At 40.8% G+C, this 25,484-nt stretch overlaps 1 protein-coding gene across 1 annotated transcript in view; it reads left to right on the forward strand.

Annotated features, from left to right (window-relative positions):
• GRIA3 (glutamate ionotropic receptor AMPA type subunit 3) overlaps positions 1-25,484 on the forward strand; it is a 289,783-nt gene that overhangs the window by 114,423 nt on the left and 149,876 nt on the right. The window contains exon 4 of the mRNA XM_032620571.1: positions 24,839-25,026. Within this exon, the coding sequence (XP_032476462.1) occupies positions 24,839-25,026 (188 nt within the window). The remainder of the gene's footprint in view (positions 1-24,838; positions 25,027-25,484) is intronic.

Below are 25,484 nucleotides of genomic sequence, written 5' to 3' on the forward strand. Positions count from 1 at the left end.
TAAATAAGACCAAGACATCAGAAAAATGACTGTGCGAGTACTGTATTATTGGTATAAGTTCTATACCCGCACATATAGATTTTCTACACAGATCCAAAAGATACTTCTCATACCAACAATAAACACCGAGACTTCAGAGGACTTGTCTCCTGCACCATCCTCATCCACTTATAGGGAGTGGTTATCACAATACCAATACTGCTTTTGAGTGTGACCATCAACATCCATTTTTTAAATTAATTTATTTATTAATTTATTTATTTTTGGCTGCGTTGGGTCTTTGTTGCTGTGCGCAGGCTTTCTCTAGTTGTGACGAGAGGGAGCTACTCTTCATGGCGGTGCGCGGGCTTCTCATTAAAGTGGCTTCTCTTGTTGCGGAGCATGGGTTCTAGGTGCACAGGCTTCAGTAGTTGTGGCTCGCAGGCTCAGCAGTTGTGGCTCGCGGGCTCTAGAGCACAGGCTTCAGTAGTTGTGGCACATGGACTTAGTTACTCCACGGCATGTGGGAATCTTCCCAGACCAGGGGCCAAACCCGTGTCCCCTGCATCGGCAGGTGGATTCTTAACCACTGCACCACCAGGGATGTCCCATAGCATCCATTTTTAATTACTGTTTTCCCCCAAATCTCAAACGTCCTCTATTCACTGTCCATTTATCTTTTAAACCTGACAGCCACCCCCTCTGCACTAGGGAAGATTTGAGAGAGGGCAATGCTACGTGGGTGAGTATCTTGTAAAGTCTGAGAGATGAGCATGGAAATAGTTGCGAGTACAAGACGCACAGGTGATAAGTACTATAAGAAACTGGGATGGTTCCCATTTCCTCTAGCACCAGGCCTTTATATTTAAATTAATTCCCATTATCATGCAGACACGTATTCAATTACAAAGTATAAAAAAGATTCTAAAATGAAATACAAGTCAATTGAAGTGTATTCATTATTTGGTACTATTCACACCTTGGATTCACACCCCTGGATCGAGAAGAGTACATTTAAAGAGCAGGTAGACAGGATGGCTGGAGTTGGGAGGCCAGGGGAAGCAGGGTTGGGTAGACTAAACGGTCTACTGAGACCTCCACTTATTCTATCATTTTGTTAGGAGTCACTGATGTTCTTGGAATATTCTGTATGAATAAGGCAAATTGTAATAGATCCACAGATTGATCACTCAACAATCTGAGGCCTATTTTGAAAGATGGAGTTTAAGTTCTTTTTTTATTCATCCCTTGGGTATGTGAATATTTCAAAGGCAAATGCTAGACGTATCTGTTGGGCATGTCAGGCTAACTGGCCAGTTTGATCTTTAATATTCTACAGTCAGCACTCTCTGGCTTTATCTAATGCTTTATGCTTCCCTTTGTCACCAGATCACAAATTGATCAGATATCATGCATCAAATACAAGGCTCACAGAGCAGAACAAGTGACTATTGTGGCTGTGTCCCAGACACTTTTCTCTGTAGGAAGAAAGGGAGTAAACTCACATTAAATGAGACCTACTATGTGCCAGACACTGGTAGGAACTTTCACGTACATCATCTAAAGCAAGTTCTATATTGGGAGCAGGATTGATCTATTTAAAGAATAGAAGGTTTTTGGAGAATGGAGGAAAAGGAAGGTGTTGCATCTGGGAATCAATAAATCCAACAGCAATATATTGACCTAAGGAGGACCACCAGAGTACCAGAGGAGTTTACCTTCCAGAAAGATACCAACATCCTGAGCCACCTAAACACAGGATATCAAGAGGCTTGGGGAAAGACACATATCTTTTGAAATGACCACATTTCAAGCAAGCTACATTGAGCTTGCTTGGCCCTACAGAGAAGGGAAACCTGGGGTTGAACCAACACACATGTACCCATCCAGCTGTGCCCACATATCTACCACCTTCAGATAACCCTCTCTCAGGCCCACGGGCACAGGCTTATCACACACGATCTCCTGAAAAGATTTCCTCTGTCTTGCTCTAGGGACTCTGGCAGAAGACTGGAGAGGATGCTTTGTGTATCCTCTGGCATTCAAGTGACGAGCTAATGCCCCAAGCTTGGAGCCAGGGGAGATTTGTCCAAGTGTCTGACCTAGAAGGGCCATGACTTTACTTCTTTTCTAATTAGGATAATTAACCTCCCCTGCTTGTTCATTCTGTTCCAATCCAAAAAGATCGAATTAAAATGGTACAGGGGACTGTTAGGCTCTAGGGACAGGAAACAGTTTACAAGCCTTTCACCTCCCAGCAGCCACCACCAAGGCAAAGTCAGGACAAAGACCTCACAGCATCTTCACTCTTGAAGCAACCTTGGGAGGCCTTGAGGACCACCTTCAGAATTTTAATCAACTGATTAAAATCAATTTTAATCAAACATCCCATCAGCTATCAAATTTTGCATAGCTCCATAGCTCTTGCTGACTAAACTGGGGTCGGGCTAAGGATGGGGGATGCTAATAGGATCTAGCATTTCTCTTCGTATCATCATGATTTTATGGTTGGTTCAAGGAAAACAAAAACTGAATGGCTCAGGTTGGTAGGATTTGATCTGGGATTTATGGAATTTGTTGTTTGACCACAACCACTGGAGGCAAAACTTCGGGAGTATTTTGAAAACTGGAACTGAATCACGTCATTTCACATAGGACAGAGACACAACTGAGGGCTAACAATACTGCAGCACTTCCTCTGGTGGCTTTAACTCCCCATTCCCCACCTCTGAGCACGTTTGAGTTTCCCATCAGGTATCTACAGCCCCCATGCTGCCTAGGCAAATAGGGCTGGGTACCGTCCTATGGATCTTTTGTTCCTCCTTACTGCAGGATTCAGTCCGAGGTCTGCCCTACATGCAGCCCTTCGTACCTGTATGGGAAACCACTATGCTCTATAGTCTCCCTTCCAAGAACTCTTAGGCTACAGCCCTTGTGAGCCACCAAGGCTGATGGGAAAGGGAAAACAACAGAGTCACAGATGAGATTAGGCTGCCCATTTGGACTGAGTACTAAAGAGTTCCTTCCAGCCCAGTAATGCTAGGATTTTCCCTGGGTCTTCCCAGTAGATAAGAACCCTGACTTGCTACTCAGTATGTCACAGAGCCATCAACATAAATTTCTCAGCATGTTGTCAAGAGGCTTGTCCTGGGCCTAGGTTGAGTAAGAGAGTCAATCTCCAACCTTTGTTAGTTCATTCCCTTGTCCCCTTCTAGCCCTACACTCTTCACTTCCCATCCATTACCTCTACTAAGCCTGGGCTCCCTCCTGAATCACCCATCTGTGCTAACCATCTAAAGTGTGGTTCTCAGCAGATACATAATAAGGACCAAACTAGTGCTTCTTAAATTGTTATGTGATTACAAATCACCTGGGAACCTGGTTAAAATGCACATTCTGATTCATTTAAGTCTGACGTGGGACCTGAGAGTCTGCTTTTTTTTTTTTTTTTTTTTTTTTTGCGGTACACGGGCCTCTCACTGTTGTGGCCTTTCCCATTGCGGAGCACAGGCTCCAGACGCGCAGGCTCAGAGGCCACGGCTCACGGGCCCAGCCGCTCCGCGGCATGTGGGATCCTCCCGGACCGGGGCACGAACCCGTGTCCCCTGCATTGGCAGGCGGACTCTCAACCACTACGCCACCAGGGAAGCCCGAGAGTCTGCATTTTTAAGAAGCAGCCTTGGTGACGACCAGTGTTGCTATCCATGGACCATACTTTAAGCTGCAAAGGTGTCAGTACAGCATCTTTAGGATCTTCTATCATCAATATGTTCATCCAGGGGCCACACTTTAGGTAGCAAGAACACATACCGTCTTCTGAATGAGCTACACCCAACTGTGCTGTTTGGAGAAAGAGATTGTGACCCCTCTTCTTAGCAGGTAATGATAGCATCCTTTTATATGGAGGCTAAAAACATCCTTTAGTGTAACCAGAGCTGTGCGGAGGGTGTGGCAAATCTGGACCTTGGCATAGACTATTTTTCTTGGGAGCCGGGTTACTTGAATAAGCCTTCCCGGGCACCCGCCCTGCTTCCTGCAGCCAATTGTGCAGGCCAAACTTATTTTGGGTCCAGCCACTCCATTCATAGCATCCACTTTCACAGTGGCTCTGGATGGCTGCTACTGCCACATCACTCATGCTGTGATCTGCATCAGTGGTTAAGACAACAGAAACAGCTCCATCATCAAAGGCACAATCCATTTATTTCACGCTGAAGAAAACAATCTTCTATCCAAGTGGGGCCAGCTAAGTTCTGGGCAGTTGCCATAGCTTTAAGGTTATAGGAAATATGCCTTTTGCTCTATTTAGCTCCTCAGTGGAGAGCAATGTACCCCTTGAGGAGGCACCAGATGTCGTTAGCGCATCAATGCCATGCTGGACAGAGCATGTCCATTTCTCCTCTGAGGCACAAGGTGTATAACTCCTGGGGTTGTTAAAACAAAAATTAGCTGGAGAAATTCACCGCCTTGTTTCTCCCTCTCCCAAAGTAATTCCTAAACCCTTTCCCCTTCAGCACTGCTGCTGATTGTGTTCTTTGCTCAAAATAAACCTTAAAGAATATTTGTATTCGGCTTAGGGGTGCTCTGTTACATTGATATTTCCAGAGCTAAACACTGCAGATGGGAAGGTTCCCCTAAGAAGATTCCAGAGCATTATGATGATGTGGTTTGATCCAAAATATAAACATGTTTAATGGCCTAAGGGGGTTGTCAAACTGTTTTAAAACACGCTGACGGGCTTCCCTGGTGGCGCAGTGGTTGAGAGTCCGCCTGCCGATGCAGGGGACGCGGGTTCATTCCCCGGTCCGGGAAGATCCCACATGCCGCTGAGCCGCTGAACGGCTGGGCCCGTGAGCCATGGCCGCTGAGCCTGCGCGTCCCGAGCCTGTGCTCCGCAACGGGAGAGGCCACAACAGTGAGAGGCCCGCATACCGTAAAAAAAAAAAAAAAAAAAAAAAAAACACGCTGGCAAATTTAAGATGGTTTTAAAAGTAGGCCTAGTTGAGGATCCAGAACGGTCCCACACCTACACTCCCTGGTGGCTGCATGGGCACGAGTCTTGCTGGACTGGCCCAGTGCTGGTTCTGGTGGAGTCTCCAAGCTAAAGAAATGTTTATCATTAAGTGTTTCCCTCTTGTCCACTGCCAGTGCCCTCCTAAGCTGGTTACTTACCTCTTCTGGAGAGTTTAATAAATACTTTCATCTGCACAGGACTCTAAAACTCCACTTTTCCTTCCAAATGATATGTAAGACCTAGCACACTAGCCAGTGGGATCAAATTCCCAGCCAAGAGGAACTCACTTAGCCATTTTGATATGTTCTGTCACTGAGCACTTTGCCTAAATGAACACAGAAGCTTTCTGGGCATGGTTGACTAGTCCCTCCACTAACCCAATCATTTAATGACTAGCTACACGGCTCCTAATTAGATTTATTTTATTCAAATAAATTTTTAGCCGGTGCAGTTCCCCAACAGTTCATGACTAGGGTAGGCATCGTAACTCTAAGTGATTCAGGACTCTCCCTCTGTAAACCTCCCAGATTCTAGTTTGCTGAAGCACTCCCAAATTCAGTCATAGCCATATGCTTGTCCTTTGCAACTAGTTAACAGTTGGGTAGATCTTGTGGCTAAATGAAGCCACAAGGCCATGACTTTGATGTCTTCTTGGGCCAATTAGCTTCCCTCTAGTCCACAGGTCCAGACTTTTTCCTCCATCTTGGCCAGGCAACGTTCTTAGTAATCTGTACCATCGGTGGCAAAGGAGGCTGGGCCCAATAGTGGAGCTGACTTTGTTTACATCTCTTTGCTTTATGCTCATAGCTGTAGCCAAAGGATCAACCTCCAAGTGATACACTAATTAGGAACCATGAGGGTAAGTGAGCAGAAATGTTTAGAAAGAAGTTTTCTCCATCTGTCCCTCTTTCAGGTTATCTTTCCTTTTCTATCAGTCCTAGCCTCCATTTGCCTATTATCAGGATAGAATGTTCTTGAGCTACCTTCCAAACTGTCTGACAGTACCTATTTATACAATCCTAAGGAATCCCTCAAAACAGAATATTGAAGAAACTGAGTCCCAGAATGGGAGAGGAACCACCACACGTTCATCCAGTTTAATAAGCCTCTCAAGACCTTCTTAGAAGATAAATCCTAGATTGCAAGCAAGTTGAAACGTTTCTAATACCGCCTCTGAACTTTATCCTATGGGCAAAGAAAAACTTTTGAAGATTTTTGAGAACGAGCATGGCTATTACATAATCAAGAGTGAGAAGGTTAAAGCCGGTCTTAGTGAGCAGCTTGGATATAAGGGAAAGGACTATTGCAGTAGGCCAAGAAAATACCAATAATTACTTCAAAATAACTGGTAGTAATGGGAATGTAAAGAAGGGGGAAGACACAGAAAGGATGAACTAATTTGACTTCATGTTTGCCTAGGGCAATGGAAGAGTCAAAGATAATGCTCAGATTTGATAACTGGGAAATTTGACAGAAATAGGGAAATCAGGAAAAAACAGCTGCTTTGGAGGCAGAGGGCATCTGAGACAGAGTGAGAAATAAGGACACAAGCAATGATAAAACCCACCCAGTCTAGTAACTCCAGCTCTGCTCCCAAGGTGGTGATTAACTGATGAGAGATATGTCGTTATCCAGAGAACTCTGACTGTGTTTCTGTTAAGCGTTCACTTACGGTTGATTGCACAGCATACATCCTAGTGGGCCTGAAAAGTCCTGGGGTGCCTTCAGGTAGTTATACAGCAATGTGTTCTAGAGTCCTCCCTGTCACGGAGAAACATTTAGAAAAATGTATGATTTCATCTTTCCTGGGCAACTACACATATCAGAGTAATTTCAGCCACTGATGAGGAAAAAAAAGAATATGAGCTTGGAAGCCAAACCTGGGTGTAGATCCTAGCTCCGAAATTTACTAGTTATGTGCTTTTATTCATAAACCTGTACCTCTCTGAGACTCAATTTCCTCATCTGTTAATTGGGGATAACTACCTATGCTTAGGGTTGTTGGGAGGATTAAATGTAATAATGTGTAGAAATGCTTAGCACAGGGCTCAGCCCAAAGTAGGCATTCAATGAATGCCTTTATACTTTATACTTCTGTCCCAAACTTGACAGTGGAAGGAAAGGGGGTTTAACATAAAATATGAGTAATGAGAATGAAAAATTTATACATAACAGTACCAAAAAACTCTATTATTCCAACCATGATTTAAAGGTGTCACACCATAACCCCTGAAAGACAATGGTCACCCCCTGTTGCCTAAGTTTCTCAGGCTAATAGAGGAGGGTTGTGAGAGCCTGGGACCTTCATTTCCCTCCATCTCAATGAGGAGATCTGTTTGGTGAGATATGTTTTGAGCTGAGTCTTCCTTTTTTTTTTCCTTTGCAACAATGCTCTTCATTGCTGTATTTTTTAATTAATTTTTATTGGATTATAGTTGATTTACAATGTTGTGTTAGTTTCTGCTGTACAGCAAAGTGAATCAGTTATACACATACATATATCCACTCTTTTTTAGATTCTTTTCCCATATAGGTCATTACAGGGTATTGAGCAGAGCTCCCTGTGCTATACAGTAGGGTCTTATTAGTTATCTATTTTATATATAGTAGCGTGTATACTTGAGCTGAGTCTTAATGAATGAGGAGAGGTTTATGTTATGGGAGGGAGGCTTTTCTAGGTGTCAAGGGCAGCCAGAGTTAATCACTGGAGACTGAAGATGCTGGAGAGGGCTGTGCCCTGACGAGGATGAGCTAAGCCATGCGTTTGAAGCCTGTATAGATTAGAGTGGGCCCCAGTAGCAAATGGGAGTCCCAGCTAGATTTGAGGAGGAAGATGTGCTCTAATACACAAACTTACTTGTGGAATCTTGGGCTCCCCTATGCAAAAGTATTGAAGGAATGAGCAGAGCCCTTAAGGAAGTCACAGATGTCTTGTAGGCAAATCTACAAGGGATATTCATAATAGTTTTCCTGTTGGCTTTGTTTGTTTTTGCGGTACGCGGGCCACCCACCGCTGTGGCCTCTCCCGCTGCGGAGCACAGGCTCCGGACGCGCAGGCTCAGCGGCCATGGCTCACGGGCCCAGCCGCTCCGCGGCATGTGGGATCCTCCCAGACCAAGGCACGAACCCGTGTCCCCTGCATCGGCAGGCGGACTCCCAACCACCGCGCCACCAGGGGAGCCCTTCCTGTTGGATTTTTACTTTTACTCAATACCAAAATGAATCTTTATCCAGAAAACACGACTGAAACATTATTCTGCATTAATATCGAAAGTTAAAACACGAAAAGCATTGTGGTTATATTCAAGTTGAGATCTACCACCGGGTAAACCATTTTCTCTCTCTGGACTTCAGTTTCTCATTTCCACCATGCAGAGATTGGGACCATCACTAAATTCTGGCTCTTGTGTTTGAGAATTCTAAGAGACTCAGGAGAACTCTGGACACCTGAGACAACCTAACTTCTTTGCAGCTTAGGCAAGATTCAGTCACTCTTCCTGGAGCCCAAGGCCTGCACAACATGAAACATTAGCCTGTAAGCCTCCTCCATACTTCTGAATCCACTCTCATATCCCCACTGGAAAAACTCAATTTAAAGAAAACAACTAATCAAAGTGAGTTGATCTTGATGATGTCTTTAGATGTGTGTTTCCTTTTTTAGTATGGGGGAAGGCATATGAAAATTCTTAACCTACCTTGTAAGTTTTGCACATCCCACTTTGGATGTTTCCCAAACAGTTTTTAGACTACAGTATTAAGTCAAAGGAAACTTTTTTCCTCAAGGGAAGTGTGTTCTCCATTGTCCTCAGGACTGTATTTCACCCCTCTGTTTCCTCCAGGCTAAAGCTTGACCTTAATATTACCTTTGACAGTATCAGGATCAAGAAGCCTCAGCGGCTCCAGCAGGCAGATTAAGCCACAGTCGTTTGCAGTCAGATCCAGACCCCTTTAATCTTTGACATAAACTCACCCCCACTTTCCCCCGCCTTTCTTTATTTCTGTTAGTCATCATCCATACCTCCCCCTCCCCGAAGCTCAGAAACGTTGAGAGGTTTGGTTTGGCCTTGCTTTCTCAAAATTGAGAATACTCAAGAATGTTTCCAGATAAGTTACTTTCCTGATATGAAGCCTTTTGCTTAATGGAAAGCAAGCACATATTTTCTGAACTCAAGCCCCAGCTGGGTCAATTCACTTTACTACTCTATACACACAGGCCACCATGTAAATACTGTGTACAAAGGGAAGCCCGGGATGTGAAAGCTCAATGCAAAATACACCCACTTCTGGGAACCGACTCGCAGTTCTCCCCTGCTGAAGGAGGGGTAGCAGGGTGAGGAACCGTCTTCGTAATCGTGGCCACTAGGTTCTATTCGGAATAAATCAGACCTGGGAAGAAGGTAAAATGTGGCTGACTGGTAGCACTTCTTCCCCCGACCTGTAAGTGGGGCCCCTTTTTAATCATGCATAAAGCCGCCTCCCCACCACCACACAACCAGGGCTGGCAAGTGCATTCTTTGCTTGAGATCTGCAGCCAGCTGTCTCTTCCAGGTGCCCGTAAAGTGCCTGCTGACACCCAGACTGCTCACTACTTGCTTGGCTGGCAGGTTCGGTCATGTGATCTGTGCTGAAAATTACTGATTTCAAGGGGATTAAAAGCCAAGTGAGGAAATGTTATATAAGAAACCCCATTAATGGGCATGATCAATCATCCCATGACATCTATTAACTGTGCAGCAGTCCACAGAGCAACTTTGAGGTGACTCGTACCCTCTGTGAGTTTGCATTGCAGGTAGTCTATTCCAGGACAATTATCTACATACCAAACAGAAACACAAAGAAACTGTACCCAAGCACTGCAGTAGCCCCTTTCATCCAAACTCCAGTTGCTCTCAGTTGTTTTTATTCTTTACTTTTTTATATCAGACGCTGTGTGGGTGAGGATCAAAAGGCTTGCCTCTTCTGCTTTTCCCAGACCTTAAGCAAATCTACTCCAGACAGTGTTTTAAATTTCCTTTCAGCTGACAATACAGAGCAAATTTACGTTCACTCAACGACACTGACATAACTATTTGGGTATACTTTCTCAGCTTATGGTGTGGAGAATGCGGCCACATAATTCACCAGCAGGGAGACAAAGTTCATAATGAAGAACTGGATGAAAAAGAAAAGTGGAAAAGGCAGGATTACATGCACAGCTAGCTTCAGGGCCAACTTTAAACTTGACAAGTAGTTGGAAGTTGCCTCCTCTGTGGGATATTTGGAATCAGGAATACCTCAAGCTGCCAAACAATAGCTGCCTACCTACTGTAGTCTACAGTTTCTTCCATTACAGTTGCCCTTTTGCTTTAAGCCTTTGATCCTAATTTAAAGCATAAATTCTTCATGGAGGGGATCACAATGGAAGCTTTAATCAGTCATGGACAGTCTAGTATGAGTAAAGGGTTGGATTTGGAATAATAGAGGATTTGTATTGGGGGAAAGGAAAAGGACACAGAACTGGGACACTGGGGGCACTTTCTGTTCACTGACTCTACAAATTAGCTAAGGTCCCATCCTAATAATGCGGCTGCAAGGAAGAGAAGATTTGCAGAGGGTCAGCTCTTAATTAAAGGGGAACTTAAACAAACACAATTATGAGGAATGAAGACCTCAGGGAAATCTTAGTTTGCCATGGGTAAATTGGGCTGGGTGTGGATGAATATTTGTTTTTTATCCTGTTCCATAAAATCCACAGACTGACATCCACATGCAAACACAGAGGGTTTCTTGATCTTCCATCTCAAACTCTTCACACACAGAAGAGTTTCTGCGCTAGCATCTCAAATTTAGACAATCACTATATTGATTTTTGTGGAAAACAAATATGTTTAAAACAAGTTAAAACAAAAACAAAACAAACAAAATGTGGATTCAAACGTGCTATGGGAATCTTTCCGTGAATTCTTTTTAAAGAGAAGTACATTTTGTAATATGAATAATCGTATCCTGAAGTACTGCATTTGAGTTTAGGTTTTTTAAATATCAGGTTTTTTAGATATGGCAAAATATAACACAAAATAACTGAATTGGACTCATTATCTCTCTCTTTCCTCTGCCTCTTTTTGTGCTCTTCACTGTATCTCAGCAGTCACCTTCAGATTCCATATGTAGCTTCTGCCAATCACTTACCTTGCCACAATATACAAGAGAAATTTGTCTGAAATTCCATGGAGACCAAAGCAGTTGCAAGAAATGGAGAGAGTGGTTTGCATAAGGTTTGGGTTCAAAGCCCAGGTGAGCACTAGAATAAGATCAGGAGAGGAATTTGCATTTGCCTCCTTTCATCTCACATAATTTTTTGATGAATAAGAATATTAATTTCATAAAATGTCAAACTTCTGTTAATTACAGTATCACAAACAACATTAAATGTCAAATAAACTGAATTAAAATATATGTGACATATATTACAGACAATATCATGAATATATAAAGACTCTTATAAATCAGTAAGACACATCTATTCTAACATCACAATAGAAATCTGAATGAAGGAAATAAATGGGAAATTCTCAAAATAAAGCATAAATGTGGACACAGAAATGAAAAAAGTCACGAACTTTACTAATAATAAAGGAAATGCTAACAAAAAAGAATCTTTTTATATTCCCCTATCAAATGGGCAAATATATTATTCAATGCAAGTACTCTCATATTCTGCTGATGGGAACATGAAGTGGTACAACCTTTCTGGAGGGCAAATTGGCAATATATATCAAAAGCCTTGAAAACGTTCACAAATGTTTGGCCTGACATTCCTACCTCTAGACATTTATCCTATGGAAGTAATTAGAGATGCTGTACGTGTGTTGTCATCACAGCATCATTCAATAGGTAGAGATTAGAAACAGTTGAAATGTTCATGTTGGGGAATGGCTAAATAAATTATAGTATGTGTACCAGGGAGAGGGTGGTGGTGGTGAGATGAATTGGGAGACTGTGATTGACACATATACACTAATATATATATATAATATATAACTAATAAGAACCTGCTGTATAAAAATAAAATAAAACAAAAATAAAATAAACACAATTACCTATAACAGTCTTCAACAAAGGATTCTGAAAGCTGTAATTATGTAGTTAAGTACACTTGGAACTTTCCTGGATATTATGTGCGTGTTATAAAAAAAAATTACAGTATGTCTAATGGATGGAATATTGTGTAGCCATTAAAATCACATTCAAAAACATTTAATAACATAAGAAAATGTCCAAGATATAACGTTAAATTTTTTAAAAATAGGACACAAATTGTTCAATCCATTTTACTAAAATAAAAACTGTACAGTATATTTATTTTAAATAGAATGGAAAGAAATACATCAAATGTTAACAGTGGTTATCCCTGAGCAAGAGTCACCCATACTTTTTTTTTCATTTTTGTGTCTTCTCAAATGTCCAAAATGAACACATGCGGATTTTGTACTTAGAAAAACACAGATGCTACCTCAGAAGAAGAAAGACATTTGCAAAGTGCTTTGAGTCCATTAGAGTCTGCTTCCCACACAATGTTCCCAGGTTCCTCATCTACCACAGTAAAAAGCAATTTGTAACCCTGGCCTGAGGCTTCCCCCTAGACTCTGTGCCTTTGTCTGCTTATTTCTGGATGGTATATAGCCCTTCTTGGATCATGCTTTTCTTACCCAGAACTTTACTGCCAGTCATGAAGGACACCTAAGAAAAGAGACCTGCTTCCATAAACCTCATTTGTATTGGGTAGCCATTACAATAGGTCAGTGGTTCTCAACTCTGACTGTACATGGGAATCACCCAAGGAGTTCAAAATAAAGCAAAACAAAGCCGGAAATCACTTTCAGTGATACTGATTTAATTGGTCCAGGGTGAAGCTTGGACATCAATATTTTAAAGCTCCCAAGGTGATTATAATGTACAACCAGAGTTGAGAAACACAGAGGTAAGGGAAGATACAGAAAAATAGAGTAATGCTTTCTTTAGCTGGATTCAGTTGAGCAAGATAGGAAGGACTGACACTGACCCTTGGAGGATCTTTCACAGCACTGGCCCCTGAAATACCCACAAGGTATCAGCTGTTCATTTGTTAATGCCATAGCCTAAAGATCATAAAGCACATCACCAACTTTGACATTCATTATCTGAATGACACCAGGAGATGGGCAGACCCCAAAACGATGCTCAACATCCTCTTTTCCTTTCCTTCCAAACTCACTTGTGTTAAGGCCACCACTAAAAGGCAACTGTGTTAGCTGGAGGGGTAACACAATAAGCCACTAGCCATTCTTACGCCGGCACCTAGAAGAGGACAGAATGCTGAGAGAATGGGACATAGGACAAGGAAGTTTTGATGTGGGGAAGGAGGAAAGAAAAGGCCAGAAGTGGTGGTGATAGGTCCAGTTGGGGTATTGGGTAGACAGGGAACATCAGGTTCTTGTGTGGCATCAAGAAGATGAAAGGGCTCTGTCCACTTCATAACATTGCCACGGGCATCCTGAAATGAGACCTATAAAGTAGGCTTAGCAGCATCACATACTTGAAAGAGCACTAAATTGGAAGTGAAGAGACTTGCTTCTAGGGCCAGGTCTAGGGTGAGGCAAGTGAGGATACATTTGCACAGCCCTGAGAAAGTGCCTTCTTGGGGGGTGCGGGTAGTGAGGATATGTTGGTCAAAGGGTACAAAGTTTCAGTTTTGCAAGATGAAAAAGTTCTGGAGATCTAAGGTACAGCATGGTGTACATTAACTACAGTTAACAATACTTTGCTATTGTTAACAATACAAAATTCTGTATGACTTCTCTGAGTCATCTGTAAGAGTCCGTCTAGCCCGTAACGCTGTGATTCTATGACTAAAAAATGCAAACCACAAGAATTTATATGGGTCATTTTGAGCCTCTCTTTTTCAAGCTGCAAATACTGAAAAGGCAGTTTCTATCACAGGCCAATGGGACAAATATTGAATTACCCTCTGAGGAAGATCAATTTTCCTCTCTAGAACATTTCGAGAGGGTCACCAATCCCTTTGGGGGCTTTATGGAAGATTCCAAGAATTCTGGTCAGGCACAGAATGCTGTAAATGCCAGCACTCGTGTGGAGCCCATTTGTCAATATCAGAGACCCCCCCATCATGTGGGGACTGCTAGAGACCCTGTCAGAAGTACAGATGGTGTGGCTCAGAGAGACCTGGTACAGGTTCATGAGGAACAACAGCTGTTGCTAGCCCTTGCTGGAAGACATAAAGCAGAAAGGAGAAAATTATCCTCAGCTATATTTCCTTGGGTGTCTTCATTACCAACATCCATATGTCAATATCCTATTTCTTATTCTTCTGTGTTTTCAGATCAAATACTAAATTTCTTCAGCATAGAGCAGCTTTTCATTTTGTTTGTACATTGAACAAAATCCTGGCCTTTGTTCCCCCTGTGAAAATGATTTTGACAACTGTAGATTTGAGATTTGGGGTTTTTTGGTATCCGCTGTCATTCCTGTCATGAGGTCAACCTAAAAGTCACAGATTGAATTCCTTAGGAGGAGGTTCTGAGATGGAAATTTGCATATGCAAAATTTTACTGGGGAATACTCTCATTAAAAACACTTGTGGGAACCAATAAGGACCTACTGTGTAACACAGGGAACTCTATTCAATATTCTGTAATAACCTATATGGGGAAAGAATCTGAAAAAGAATGAATACATGAATATGTATAACTGAGTCACTTTGCCATACACCTTTAACTAACACAACATTGTAAGTAAACTATACTCCAATAAAATCAAAATTAAAAAGAAAACACACTTGTGGGAGGAAAAGAAGGAAGCAAGTTTGGGCAGAAGGAGAAGATGGTGCAGTCCTAACAAGACCTCAACCTACCCTTCAGGGAGCCCTGAAGTTGGGATGGCCCATTAGAGTTACCCCATTTGGAGTGAAGAGGTTATGCCTTGATTCCCCGTAACAACCAGTCACTGGATGCAGGCTTCCCTGGGAAGGGAGTATTACTCTAAGCTAGGCAGCTCTCCTCAGCCAACAACTTTCCCAGAAGCTGAAGGAATAAGTCCTTTGGTGCTGAAGGGGAATCTGGGTGGTACAGCACAGCATCCCGACACTAGCCATCACCAATATGGCCTCCTTGTTTAGCAAGAGTAGCCCAACAACCAGTCCAGCATGATTGGATTGGTCATAGCTGTGGCCCAACACTTCATCCATAATCACCTTGCCACTCCTCTATTGTCATGTTCCTATGTTATCTTGGTTGAATGCAGATGACAATCTAGCGTTCACCCAGTTACCTATGTGGTAACTCCCATTCTTTAAACTGAAAAAGAAACAGAAGTTGGACAGCAGCAGTGGTTTGGAGTCAGACTGAGAGAATTCGCTGCTCAAATAAAAGTAGCTTTCAGTATTGCAAAGCTGGGCGCGTTAAAGCTCACACAGAGTAAGGGACAATTCTGAAGCTGCTAAAGCAGCAGGCTTGTTTTTTACAAAGCCAAGGCTTTGTTACACACCTCACCTTCTACAAGCACCAACGCCTGCTTCTGCTCTGCCTCCAGAGTCAAACTTTTTTCTTTTTTTTCCTCCCTCACACTCATATTACTCTCTTTGGTCAGCTGTAACAGGAAACAGTCAAACTATAATAAATTAGGTATGAAAACAAATGAAAGCTCTTTTCTCTATGGATTGCTCACTGACATCTACTGAACTGAGGTGACCATTTCTCCCCAGCGTTCTTGAGTACACAGCCACATGGCCTAGCAGACACAGAGAAACTCTTCACGGTAAGAAGATACTGCAGCGTTAAGCTACAGTTCTGACTTGCTCAGAAATGTGAGCAAGGCTCATAGCCCAGAAGGCCCCAGACCCAAGCTCATTAAGAAATCAGTATTCTTTTTCTATTTAATTTTTGAATAGGTAATACATCTACATGGTTCAAAGAACAAAAGTATAAAAAGATCTATAAAATCAGTGTTTATTAAGAGGCCTCGCCTTTGTGGCAGCAGGCAGCATAAAGAGGCAACACTCATTTGTCATCCATGTCTTCCAGGAGCTTACACGCTGAGAGGACAGCATGAGTTGTATTTTTTAATCTTTACTGCTTTTGTACTTACAGAAAATAATACCTGCTTCTTGTAAAAAATGAAAAAAAATCAAACATTACATAAATAAATGACAGTGCAAGTAGAAGTTCTTGGTAATTCTACACCTCCGAGGTAACTACTGACAATTCCTTCAATTTTTTTTCTATACACATACAAGTGCGTATTTTTTTTACAGAAATGGAACTACACTATAAATGCTATTTTGCAGCTTTTTTCTAACAGTATATTGAAGAAATGTTTTCTTTTGTTATATAGAGATTGAACTATCTTTTTAACAGTAGCATAGTATTCCATGTATATGTGCTATAATTTATTTACCCAGTTCTATTTTGAATTTTTAAATGTCTGCTGTACAATTCTTCAAATTGGTTTCTCCACTGCTTGTAACTGATTTACCTTGACTTTACTCATCTCTGGAGAATTTATGACTAGTCAGTAACGGAAGCTTCGTGGAAGAAGAGGCATCCACAAAGGTCTCTAGGTAGTAGGAGATGTCAGGAAAAGGGACAGACAGGTGCAATTGCCTTGAGCAGGTAACAATGAGAGCAGTGCATAAGTGGGCAAGGCCGTCTTCCAGATTTGAGCAAATGTGAAAATAGGGGAGAAATGGAGACGGGGCTGGGGTGAAGGATTTTAAAAAACAAGGGAGATAAAAGCAGGTTGGAATGGAATGAGTCTTGATACATGGATGGTGAGTTGTTATAGAGCAAAGGTTTTATGAAGAGAATTAACATGCTTTAGTTGAATCCAAGCTTGAAATTGATTAACAATATAATGTGGCTATTTAGAAGTATTAGCAATCCTAGGCTGCTAAAATAACAGCACATATCCAAAGCAAGCAATAATCAACATTGGTTAAATCACATGTGAATTACCAGGATCAATAAAATATTGACAGATGTCCACAGGAGAGAGACAGAACAGTAAGGGAACCTATTATCATGTCATGAACTAATTGTTGAGGGACTGGGACATTTTTAGCCTGAAGAAAAGAAAGATAATGGGAGATAGGCATATGCTGTTTTTAAAAATGTGAAGGACTGTCACATGGAAAAGGGGTTAAATTTGTCTCTTTGGTTCCAAAATGGCAGAATAGGACTAACAAGCAGAGATTACAAGAATGTAGGTTTTGACTCAACAGACAAAAACTTGTATTTTGCTAAAGGGTGTTTTTTTTTTATTTAACAAATTAATTGGAGTAAAATTACTTTACATTGTGTTAGTTGCTGCTGTATAACAAAGTGAATCAGCTATACGTATACATATATCCCCATATCCCCTCCCTCTTGCATCTCCCTCCCACCCTCCCTATCCCACCCCTCTAGGTGGTCACAAAGAACCGAGCTGATCTTCCTGTGCTATGCGGCTGCTTCCCACTAGCTATCTATTTTACATTTGGTAGTGTATATATGTCCATGCCACTCTCTCACTTTGTCCCAGCTTACCCTTCCCCCTCCCTGTGTCCTCAAGTCCATTTGCTACGTCTGTGTCTTTATTCCTGTCCCGTCCCTAGGTTCTTCAGAACCTTTTTTTTTTTAGATTCCATATATATGTGTTAGCATACAGTATTTGCTTTTCTCTTTCTGACTTACTTCACTCTGTATGACAGACTCTAGGTCCATCCACCTCACTACAAATAACTCAATTTCATTTCTTTTTATGGCGGAGTAATATTCCATTGTATATATGCGCCACATCTTCTTTATCCATTCATCTGTTGATGGACACTTAGGTTGCTTCCATGCCCTGGCTACTGTAAATAGAGCTGAAATGAACACTGTGGTACATGACTCTTTTTGAAGTATGGTTTTCTCAGGGTATATGCCCAGTAGTGGTATTGCTGGGTCGCATGGTAGCTCTATTTTTAGTTTTTTAAGGAACGTCCATACTGTTCTCCATAGTGGCTGTATCGATTTACATTCCCACCAACAGTGCAAAAGGGTTCCGGGTTCCCTTTTCTCCACACCCTCTCGAGCATTTATTGTTTGTAGATTTTTTGATGATGGCCATTCTGACTGATGTGAGGTGATATCTCATTGTAGTTCTTATTTGCATTTCTCTAATGATTAGTGATGTTGAGCATCCTTTCATGTGTTTGTTGGCAACCTGTATATCTTCTTTGGAGAAATGTCTATTTAGGTCTTCTGCCCATTTTTGTATTGGGTTGCTTGTTTTTTTGATATTGATCTCCATGAGCTGCTTGTATATTTTGGAGATTAATCCTTTGTCAGTTGTTTTGTTTGAAAATATTTTCTCCCATTCTGAGGGTTATCTTTTCATCTTGTTTATGGTTTCCTTTGCTGTGCAAAAGCTTTTAAGTTTCATTAGGTCCCATTTGTTCATTTTTGTTTTTATTTCCATTTCTCTAGGAGGTGGGTCAAAAAGGATCTGGCTGTGATTTATATCATAGAGTGTTCTGCCTATGTTTTCCTCTAAGAGTTTTATAGTGTCTGGCCTTACATTTAGGTCTTTGATCCATTTTGAGTTTACTTTTATGTATGGTATTAGGGAGGGTTCTAATGTCATTCTTTTACATGTAGCTGTCCAGTTTTCCCAGCACCACTTCTTGAAGAGGCTGTCTTTTCTCCACTGTGTATTATTGCCTCCTTTATCAAAGATAAGGTGACCCTATGTGTGTGGGTTTATCTCTGGCCTTTCTATCCTGTTCCATTGCTCTATATTTCTGTTTTGGTGCCAGTACCATACCGTCTTGATTACTGTAGCTTTGTAGTATACTCTGAAGTCAGAGAGCCTGATTCCTCCAGCTCCATTTTTCTTTCTAAGGATTGCTTTGGCAATTCGGGGTCTTTTGTGTTTCCATACAAATTGTGAAATTTTTTGTTCTAGTTCTGTAAAAAATGCCATTGGTAGTTTGATAGGGATTGAACTAAACCTGTAGATTGCTTTGGGTAGTAGAGTCATTTTCACAATGTTGATTCTTCCAATCCAAGAATATGGTATATCTCTCCATCTGTTTGTATCATTTTTAATTTCCTTCATCAGTGTCTTATAGTTTTCTGCATACAGGTCTTTTGTCTCCTTAGGTAGGTTTACTGCTAGATATTTTATTCTTTTTGTTGCAATGGTAAATGAGAGTGTTTTCTTAATTTCACTTTCAGATTTGTCATCATTAGTGTATAGGAATGCCAGAGACTTTTGTGCATTAATTTTGTATCCTGCTACTTTACCAAATCCATTGATTAGCTCTAGTAGTTTTCTGGTAGCATCTTTAGGGTTCTATATGTATAGTACCATGTCTTCCGCAAACAGTGACAGCTTTACTTCTTTTCCGATTTGGATTCCTTTTATTTCTTTTTCTTCTCTGATTGCTGTGGCTAAAACTTCCAAAACTATGTTGAATAAGAGTGGTGAGAGTGAACAACCTTGTCTCGTTCCTGATCTTAAAGGAAATGTTTTAACCACTGAGAACGATGTTGGCTGTGGGTTTATCATATATGGCCATTATTATGTTGAGGTAATTTCCCTCTATGCCTACTTTCTGGAGGGTTTTTATCATAAATGGGTGCTGAATTTTCTCAAAAGGTTTTTCTGCATCTATTGAGATAAATATATGGTTTCTCTCCTTCAGTTTGTTAATACGGTTTATCACATTGATTGATTTGCATATATTGAAGAATCCTTGCATTCCTGGGATAAACCCCACTTCATCATGTTGTATGATTCTTTTAATGTGCCGCTGGATTCTGTTTGCTAGTATTTTGCTGAGGATTTTTGCATCTATGTTCATCAGAGATCTTGGCCTGTAGTTTTCTTTCTTTGTGACATCTTTGTCTGGTTTTGGCATCAGGGTGATGGTGGCCTCGTAGAATGAGTTTGGGGGTGTTCCTCCCTCTACTATATTTTGGAAGATTTTGAGAAGGATAGGTGTTAGCTCTTCTGTAAATGTTTGATAGAATTCGCCTGTGAAGCCATCTGGTCCTGGGCTTTTGTTTGTTGGAAGGTGTTTAATCACAGTCTCAATTTCAGTGCTTGTGATTGGTCTGTTTATATTTTCTATTTCTTCCTAGTTCAGTCTTGGAAGGTTGTGCTTTTCTAAGAATTTGTCCATTTCTTCCAGGTTGTCCATTTTATTGGCATAGAGTAGCTTGTAGTAATCTCTCATGATCCTTTGTATTTCTGCACTGTCAGTTGTTACTTCTCTTTTTTCACATCTAATTCTTTCGATTTGAGTCTTCTCCCTTTTCTTGAAGCCAGACTCTTTTCTTGAAGAGTCTGGCTAATGGCTTATCAATTTTGTTTATCTTCTCAAAGAACCAGGTTTTAGTTTTATTGATCTTTGCTATTGTTTCCTTGATTTCTTTTTCATTTATTTCTGATCTAATCTTTATTATTTCTTTCCTTCTGCTAACTTCGGGGTATTTTTCATTCTTCTTCCTCTAATTGCTTTAGGTGTAAGGTTAGGTTGTTTATTTGAGATGTTTCTTGTTTCTTGAGGTAGGATTGTATTGCTATAAACTTCCCTCTTAGAACTGCTTTTGCTCTGTCCCATAGGTTTTGGGCTGTCATGTTTTCATTGTCATTTGTTTTGAGGTATTTTTTCATTTTCTCTTTGATTTCTTCAGTGATCTCTTGGTTATTTAGTAGTATATTGTTTAGCCTCCATGTGTTTGTATTTTTTACAGTTTTTTTTCCTGTAACTGGTATCTAGTCTCATAGCGTTGTTGTCGGAAAAGATACCTGATACGATTTCAATTTTCTTAAATTTACCAAGGCTTGATTTGTGACCCAAGATATGACCTATCCTGCAGAATATTCCATGAACACATGAGAAGAAAGTGTGTTCTGTTGTTTTTGCATGGAATTTCCTATAAATATCAATTTAGGGCATCTTGTTTAATGTATCACTTAAAGCTCGTGTTTCCTTATTTATTTTCATTTTGGTTGATCTGTCTATTGGTGAAAGTGGGGTGTTAAAATCTCTTAGTATTATTGTGTTACTGTCAATTTCCCCTTTTATGGCTGTTAGCATTTTCCTTATGTATTGAGGTGCTCCTATGTTAGGTGCATAACTTTGTACAGTTGTTATATCTTCTTCTTGCATTGATCCCTTGATCATTATGTATGTCCTTCTTTGTCTCTTGTAATAGTCTTTATTTTAAAGTCTATTTTGTCCGATATGAGAATTGCTACTCCAGCTTTCTTTTGATTTCCACTTGCATGGAATATCGTTTTCCATCCCCTCACTTTCAGTCTGTTTGTGTCCCTAGGTCTGAAGTCGGTCTCTTGTATACAGGATGTATACGGGTCTTGTTTTTGTATCCATTCAGCCAGTCTATGTCTTTTGTGCGAGCATTTAATCCATTTACATTTACGGTAATTATCGATACTATGTTCCTGTGACCATTTTCTTAATTGTTTTGGGTTTGTTACTGTAGGTCTTTTCCTTCTCTTTTGTTTCCTGCCTAGAGAAGTCCCTTTAGCATTTGTTGTAAAGCTGGTTTGGTGGTGCTGAATTCTCTTAGCTTTTGCTTGTCTGTAAAGTTTTTAATTTCTCCATTGAATCTGAACGAGATCCTTGCTGGGTAGAGTAATCTTGGTTGTAGGTTTTTCCCTTTCATCACTTTAAATATGTCCTGCCACTCCCTTCTGGCTTGCAGAGTTTCTGCTGAAAGATCAGCTGTTAACCTTATGGGGATTTCCTTGTGTGTTATTTGTTGTTTTTCCCTTGCTGCTTTTAATATTTTTTTCTTTGTATTTAATTTTTGATAGTTTGATTAATATGTGTCTTAGCGTGTTTCTCCTTGGATTTATCCTGTATGGGACTCTCTGTGCTTCCTGGACTTGATTGACTATTTCCCCTCCCACATTAGGGAAGTTTTCAACTATAATCTCTTCAAATATTTTCTCAGACCCTTTGTTTTCGTCTTCTTCTTCTGGGACCCCTTTAATTTGAATGTCGGTGCATTTAATGTTGTCCCAGAAGTCTCCGAGACTGTCCTCAATTCTTTTCATTCTTTTTTCTTTATTCTGCCCTGCAGCAGTTATTTGCACTATTTTATATTCCAGGCCACTTATCCGTTCTTCTGCCTCAGTTATTCTTCTATTGATTCCTTCTAGAATATTTTTAATTTCATGTATTGTGTTGTTCATCATTGTTTGTTTGCACCTTAGTTCTTGAGGTCCTTTTTAAACATTTCTTGCATTTTCTCCATTCTATTTCCAAGATTTTGGATCATCTTTACTATCATTATTCTGAATTCTTTTTCAGGTAGACTGCCTACTTCCTCTTCACTTGTTAGGTCTGGTGGGTTTCTACCTTGCTTCTTCATCTACTGTGTGTTTCTGTGTCTTCTCATTTTGCTTAACTTACTGTGTTTGGGGTCTCCTTTTTGCAGGCTGCAGGTTCGTAGTTCCCGTTGTTTTTGGTGTCTGCCCCCAGTGGGTAAGGTTGGTTTAGTGGGTTGTGTAGGCTTCCTGGTGGAGGGGACTGGTGCCTGTGCTCTGGTGGATGAGGCTTGTTCTTGTCTTTCTGGTGGGCAGGACCACATCGCATGGTTTGTTTAGTGGTGTCTGTGACCTTATTATGCTTTTAGGCACCCTCTCTGCTAATGGGTGGGGTTGTGTTCCTGTCTTGCTAGTTGTTTGGCCTAGGGTGTCCAGCACTGTAGCTTGCTGGTCGTTGAGTGGACTGGGTCTTAGCGTTGAGTCGGAGATCTCTGGGAGAGCTCTAGCCAATTGATATTACGTGGGGCCAGGATGTCTCTGGTGTTCCTATACCCTGAATTCAGCTCTCCCACCTCAGAGGCTCAGGCCTGACACCTGGCCAGAGCATCAAGACCCTGTCAGCCACATGGCTTTTGGGAAGTCTGAGGTCTTCTGCCAGCGTTCTGTGGATTTTCTGTAGGAGTTGTTCCACATGTAGATGTATTTTTGACGTATCTGTGAGGAGGAAGGTGATCTCCAAGTCTTACTCCTCCGCCATCTTGAAGGTCCTCCTAAAGGGTATTTTTTAAAGTTTAGTTTAAATATAGCAAAGATGCCCTGTGTGATTTCATTACCAGTATTATTCAGCCAATGCTTTCTTCATAAATAGAAGTAAAATTCAACCTAGTCCTTGCTGAATTTTCATAAATTCTTAATTACTGGGATTCAAAATAATGAGGCCTCATTGCACATTTCTGAAGAAAGATTTTCAAATACTTTAATCTTTTCCTTCCTATGTTTATTTCTTAATCTCATGCTTTGGCACACCATGTGCCTTCAACTCCCACTGAAGCAGATAGCACCTTGAAAACCCACACAAAAATGTAAATCTGAGAAATAAGTATGTGTGGTTGGTTTGAAAAGAGTAAGAATTAACATTTAAAGCAATGGTAATTTACTCTGATCTGTAATTTTGAGCTCCTATGCTGAAATTGCTCATTTGGAAATTACCAAGTGCTTGGGTCTCATTTGTGATCTTCTTCCTGCATACACCCAGCACACAGAGGAGTCGTAATGACTGGCTGAGTCACTGCTGCCATCTCCCCGAAGCGTGTTCTCCAAATGTCAATACCATTTTCTATGGTGCAGTGAAGAAGATTCCCAACCATAATCTGCTTAAAGTACAGGGTGAGCCTGAGGTGGCACAGAACCTGCAAAGTGTTCCGAGGGCAGCACAATCATCCTCCATTCGCGAGTCAAATTATTAGGCCACAGATCATTTTGGTCTTGGAAAGCATCCGCATTACCCACTCCCATTAGTCATTACCTGAATACAAATGGAAAACAATTTAAATTTAATGGGGCAAAAGGAGCTGCTTTTGACCATATCCCAATAAAATGATGTCTATACCTGATGAAACTATACTTGGATTATGAATTCATACCAGAAGCAAAAATATAGACATGATGTAATATTAGAGACATGAATACACTAAAAGACCAGTACATACGAAATCCTTGTGCTCTTTTGTGGTTCATACAGATATACTGTTCTTTCCAACTTCTCAAACCCTGACTCCAAAAAGGTTACCCAAAACTCAAGCATCAGATCTTTTCTCTTTCCCATGCAGCACAGATCCAGAGTGTTAGTAGTTAATAGCTGTCTGATATAAATTAACTAAAAAGGAACCAGGAATCTCTAATCAAATGAATTGAGAAAGGGGAAGAACTTAGGAAGACTTAATATGATTGAACTTTTTCATAATACTGTGAACAAAGAAACCGTATGATACCTTTGTTATAGACTGTTCTTGTCAGGTTTTCTGAGAGTTATGTTGCTTGGGAGAAATAATTTACCTTGTTGGATAGTCATATCCATGTAAGGATAAGTCGTATAATAATCAGGTTCTATCTCTACTAAAGCTATTTCTAATTCTGAATATTGTTGTTGTGAAGATGGAAGAAATGAGCTTCAATCGCAATAGGACAGATTGTGGCCAGAAATAAGAAAGAAGCTACTGGCATTCATTCCATAAATATTTTGATAATGCCTGTCAATGAAAACAATTAGGTACTATAATTCAGTTGTGATTGCTTAAGTACAGGCTTGATAAACACCTAGCCCGGTGCCCACAAGTTGAAGAATCTTCTTTCCTTTCAATCGGGATAGAGATGCCAACTGTCTGGAAGTTAATAAGGCTGAGGTTATGAGTAAGCCTGCTGTCCACAGTGGATAAGGTCCAAGGGGAGCCAATAGACTGCGCATAAAAACTCAGTAGAACCTTTAATACCTATGGAAAGATTTTTAAAAGAAAAAATAATCAATGTAGCTGTCTTCCCTTCGTTCAGGATTTTCCATCCTCCAAGCGATTATGGAAGCAGCAGTGCAAAACAACTGGCAAGTGACAGCAAGGTCTGTGGGAAACATAAAGGACGTCCAAGAATTCAGGCGCATCATTGAAGAAATGGACAGGAGGCAGGAAAAGCGATACTTGATTGACTGCGAAGTTGAAAGGATTAACACAATTTTGGAACAGGTACGTTTGAGATTTATTCCACGCCCAGCCAACCTGTTAAATCATCAGCCTGAGGCAGTTCCCATATCTGCTAATAAATTAAGTAGCTAACAGACTAAACTTGCCAACAGTTTTGATAGTCTCTCTAATCCTTTTTTCCTCCCCAGTGGCTGCAGAAAAGGAGAGAGAGAAATAAAAGAAAATCTAAGCTGTTGAAAATTGCATACCATGATTAATCTGGTAGTCGGCAATTTAATGCTACTTATCAGATAAACACACCCTTTCACACCTCTGTTTCATAGCTAGCTGTCTATTTCAAACTAAACCCCTTCCTTTCGACACCTCCCTCCCAGCAAGGAACAGACAAGGGATTAGGCAGGGCAGAAGGGTAGGGTTTTTGTTTCAGGGGCCTAGTTGCAAAGTATCAGAGCAGTATTCACTAGGTCTGAATTTGTGGGTACTTTTGAAGACTATCCCTC

The sequence above is a fragment of the Phocoena sinus genome, chromosome X (genome assembly GCF_008692025.1).
Source record: "Phocoena sinus isolate mPhoSin1 chromosome X, mPhoSin1.pri, whole genome shotgun sequence".
Lineage (NCBI taxonomy): Eukaryota > Metazoa > Chordata > Mammalia > Artiodactyla > Phocoenidae > Phocoena > Phocoena sinus.